Raw genomic sequence first — 4,954 nt, forward strand, 5'->3', positions numbered from 1 at the left:
GTTTCCTGTCTATCTCCACTGTCCTGTACATTAAAGGCAAAAAAAGCCCGAAAAAATATACTTAAAAAAAAGAAGCTCTTGTCTTCACTGAAGGTATCTTGTCCACTTTTCACACTTACCCTCATCAAGTGTGGGTGTTCTAGTTCCCGAAAGGTTGACTGTGACTGTCATCACTGTGACCCATTTGGTTCTGTCCATGTCTGTTGCTGTCCCTCTTCCAATGCCCGAGTGTAAAGCATGACTGAATTTCTCCCTCTTGCAGTGCATCAGTGTGTAATGACAAATGTCACCACAGACATGGCATTTCTTTGCCTGGAAAAGCCTGGGAGTGAATTGTCATGGTGGGTTTCGGGTGCAGGGACTGCAGCCTGCACATTCTGATGTGTTATTATCTGAGGTTGATAGAGTAAGCATTCTGTTCATATTGCCGTAGGAGTTGGGGCATAGGTTGACCATGACTACAACTTTTGCTTTTCCTATTAGCCCAGCTAATATCTCTTGTGGCTGGTTGTGTGTCATTTCTACCCATTCATGTACAGCACATTTATCACTGAGAGTTGGTGGTTCCTTAACATCTGACTGCATGAAGTGTTTGACCCCCAAATTCAGCTTAGATGGTCTTTAGATGGATTGCTGTCAGTCTTGTTACTTTGAAGGTTGGCTGCAATCGAATCACCAATATGTTTAGCTAACTAAAGCTACCTACATTTATAAACACACTGTACATTAAGTGACACTTTTGTATCTACACTTCACCCACAGGTGTAAAGTAAGGCCTATACTGAACTTTGGTGAAAGAGACTACAAAGGTATATGGCCATATAATGTGTCCTGATACTATAGCTGTAGAACCTAAAGTTCAATTGCCTTTTAAACAAATGCCTACTAGCACAGGAATTTCTGTTAAGGTCATTTACAGCTCTTGAAAAGTTACAATTGAAAAGAGGTTACAGTTTTGTGCAAAGCAACCTCTATTTCCTGTTCAACTGCAATGCCATCTACTGGGTGGTGGGGTTTCCTAAAAGTGATGAGGAACTGGGAGGATTTTGAGTTATTGGAGCAGATAACATCACAGATAAAACACGTATTTCACATTGATTTTAACTTTTAACTGGAAGCCAGATTATGGTGAACGCCATACATTGCCATATCAAAATGATGCACATGCTGCAGGGATCCCTTTTGAGTTATTGAAGGTTTTTCCAGTAACCTCTCATCTAAGTTTAGCTGTTAAAGGCTCCTTCAGCAACTCTCCAAGCAAAAAAGGTTTATTGAATATCCTAATATCCTACACCCTAATTCTAATTGTGTAGTTGTAAACTTAGGTTTCACACATGCAATTGAGTTGGATGTAAACTCTTTTTCACCTGTAAACAGATGTGTAACTGCAAACCTGTGCAAATCATCTTTATGCACTGAAATATTGTAAATTATTTGTACAAATCTTTTACATTTGTTTACAAAACGTCAAGCACAGCTACAGATCTTCTGGATTCAAAGATTAAATCTATTGTTCAGATATCTTTTACATATTCAAACATTTTAATGTATTTATACAAAATGATTTCACACATTCAGATATGGTGATTCACAGTTACAATGTATATAACCCTAATTTTATTTGATAGTTTGATAGTAATTGAAGTTTTCAGCTGCACACAAAGCTTGTGCAATCAATAAATAAACATCACTGTTATGATTACTGATATTTATATAAATATGGCTGTGTAATTATTGTTTTTATGACTAAAATTATATCATACTGTAAAAACTAATTATATTTTTGGAGAATTTCAATGGTGCCATTTCATTGTTGTTCCATTATCTTTTAAGTTTTCTTTGTATTATGACATTTTAAGCATGATCAGAGTCAGTGGCCCCAGATAATCAGAAATGTGCATTTTCTGTATTGTATGACAATAATATGCTTTATTATATATATATATATACCACACATGCAGTGTTCACTGCCCCAGGCTAAAGATTCAGAAAGCAGTCTGAAAAATGCTGAATTACATTAACTTGATGACATTCAACCATGCAGACACAATATACAACATACAACGGAGAGTTTTCTATTACATTAAACCAAACATGGGAATTCTTTCGGAAGTAACAATAATTTGTGCTCTTGATATGTCACAGTCTCTTAGTATATCTTTTAATATTTTTCATTTTCTGTACGAAAAGAACATTAAAACACATTAGTAATACTTGATCACTTGGATGAGTACAGTAGCTGAGAAATACTTCCCTTACATAGTTAAGAAAACTATTAAATCACTGTCATAATTCACACACAAATAAAGAGATACCCAGCTTTCCCTCTGTAAATTCTATAATTCTTTCAATAAAAAAACTATTTTCTTTTACATTAGAGGGTACATCCAAGTTTTCCCATAATATTACTTTTCATGATTGCAAACTAAAATAATGGCTTTATTTTTCTAAGATGTAAAATATTTGACAAACATTTATGTATTTCTTGGGACTGTAGCCCATAGATGATGGGGTTGAGACTGCCAGGAACAACGTGAAAGAGAATGGCTGAAATCTTCCCGTACTCTTCTAACTGAGGGAAGCGATGAAGGATGATGGGGATCATCCCACTGAGAAGCATGAGCAGATACAAACACAGATGAGTGCTGCAGGTCTTCAGGGCTTTGCTGTTCAAAGACTTGCTCTTACTAGTTAGACAGGCTGCTGCAATTTTAAAGTAAGTAACAACTATACTGCCAATAGATGATGAGAGCAGGACTACAGTGAAAGTAAGACCATAGATGTTATTGATGAACACACTCTCACAGGAGAGTTTAAACAGAGAGGGATTGTCACAGTAAGGATTCATGATCCGAGTCCTGCATCGGTTCAGCCGTATGGTCAGACCCAGCAGAATCCCAACCAACACAAAGGCCACTCCCCAGGCAGAAACTGTCAGCTTGATCACCATTTTATCAGTCATTATGGTAGTATACCTCAGTGGATTGCAGATGGCAACATATCTGTCAAAAGCCATAATCATGAGCACAGTGTGTGAAGTGGTCCCGAACATGTGTATGATGAACGCTTGCATCACACACTCATAGTAGTGAATGAAGCGCTCGGAAGGAGGCACATGGATGTCTGCAAGCAACCGGGGAACAAGGAAAGAGTTCCCCATGATCCCATTAATCAGCAGGTTACAGAAGAGCAGATACATCGGCTGGTGGAGGCTTCTCTCTGTCCAAATCAGAAGCACAATGCCCACATTGGTAATTAAGATGAATACATAGGCGAAGAGCAGGAATATGTAGACGGGGTACTTGTTAGTCTTGGTGATCCTTAATCCCTCGAGCTGAAGAGTCAGGCTGTTGTATGTATAGTTTTCCATCTGAGCTGAACAAAAATAAAATAGAGAGGAGGAAAAAACCATGAATGCCATACATACCTCAGTGAAACTGAAACTATTACAAACTAAAATTCTAAATTAAAGCTGAAGTTAGTGGACCACCAATACAAACCAGAGGATAAAGTGACCACATACTCTACAATACATGTATGAATTACAAAATGTTCACAAAAACAAAAAAGGCAGTGCTGATTTGTTTCATATCCTATCTTTTGATTTAAACTAGTTTGCTACCAAAGACATTTCAGACATGCATAATCTAATAAGAATCTATCAAATAATATGGTCATTTAATCAATGGTCAAATTTTCCTTGCGAGTGTAAGGCTGAAAATTGACTCTCATCATTCTTCTCTAGTTCTATTCCAATTACACAGTTCTGTAAGTCACTAAGTCACATGAAGAAATCAGCTAAGGAAAAAATGATGTTAGATCAGTAAGTCAATAATAACCTTTCTGTCTAATGCTACAGTCTTCGGCTCTTCTTCGGGCCTACTCTACACAATCTTTTTCATGTAAGTGTCTTTTATGAGTATGATATCCACAAGGGAAGCCTACATCATTACATTGGAAAACATTATGTCATCTTCATGAGGTTAATGAATCTGTCAACAAATGTGTTAGAACCACATAAAAACACCTTTTTTCCATTTTATATGTATGTCATCAGTTTATTATTTATTATGATGATATATTATGACGTATTTGATCATTTTTAGATGTTTCAAATAACTACTTTGTGGTTCCACAAGGGAGCTGCCATAGGCTGTGTTCACACTGCAAGCCAAAATCCGATTTTTAACCAACCTAGATTGGAACCAGATGGCTCTTATGAAGTTTGAACAGTCATAAATCACATGAAATCCGATTTTTGCAAACCAGATTGAAACCACCATTGGGAGGTAGTTTGCATTTGGACAGATGTGTCTGAGTCTGAACAGCTCTAAACACTCAAACCTGATTTGACTGTCCGTGATGTCTCTCTACGTCTCTACGCTACGTCACTCTGTGCGACACCAGACCTGCGCTTATTCCAGTTGTTGTTGCTAGGTGATATCACTGGAGGACTTATTCCAGTTGTTGTTGCTAGGTGATATCACTGGAGGATTTATTCCAGTTGTTGTTGCTGATATCACTGGAGGACTTATTCCAGTTGTTGTTGCTGATATCACTGGAGGACTTATTCCAGTTGTTGTTGCTGATATCACTGGAGGACTTATTCCAGTTGTTGTTGCTAGGTGAGATCACTGGAGGACTTATTCCAGTTGTTGTTGCTAGGTGATATCACTGGAGGACTTATTCCAGTTGTTGTTGCTGATATCACTGGAGGACTTATTCCAGTTGTTGTTGCTAGGTGATATCACTGGAGGCAACGGACGACGTAAACATCAGTCCATGGACAGAGGACCAAACCAAACTCTTAATCTTTGGGGAGATGGCGGTTCAAGCAAAGCTCGAGGGTTTGTTGTTGCTGTCGCAATGATATGACATCACACAATACACACTAGATGATGGCTCCGCTCCAACGTTGTTGCCATGGCAACCTGTCAGATTGGTCATTAAGGTG

General features: G+C 37.9%; 1 protein-coding gene across 1 annotated transcript; it reads right to left on the reverse strand.

Moving 5' to 3' along the window:
* Positions 1 to 2,425: 2,425 nt before the first annotated feature.
* On the reverse strand, positions 2,426 to 3,370 carry LOC128371021 (putative gustatory receptor clone PTE03). The gene has a single exon (XM_053331217.1). It carries the CDS (start codon positions 3,368 to 3,370, stop codon positions 2,426 to 2,428), a length of 945 nt encoding a protein of 314 aa, XP_053187192.1.
* Positions 3,371 to 4,954: the final 1,584 nt, after the last annotated feature.

The sequence above is a fragment of the Scomber japonicus genome, chromosome 13 (genome assembly GCF_027409825.1).
Source record: "Scomber japonicus isolate fScoJap1 chromosome 13, fScoJap1.pri, whole genome shotgun sequence".
NCBI lineage: Eukaryota > Metazoa > Chordata > Actinopteri > Scombriformes > Scombridae > Scomber > Scomber japonicus.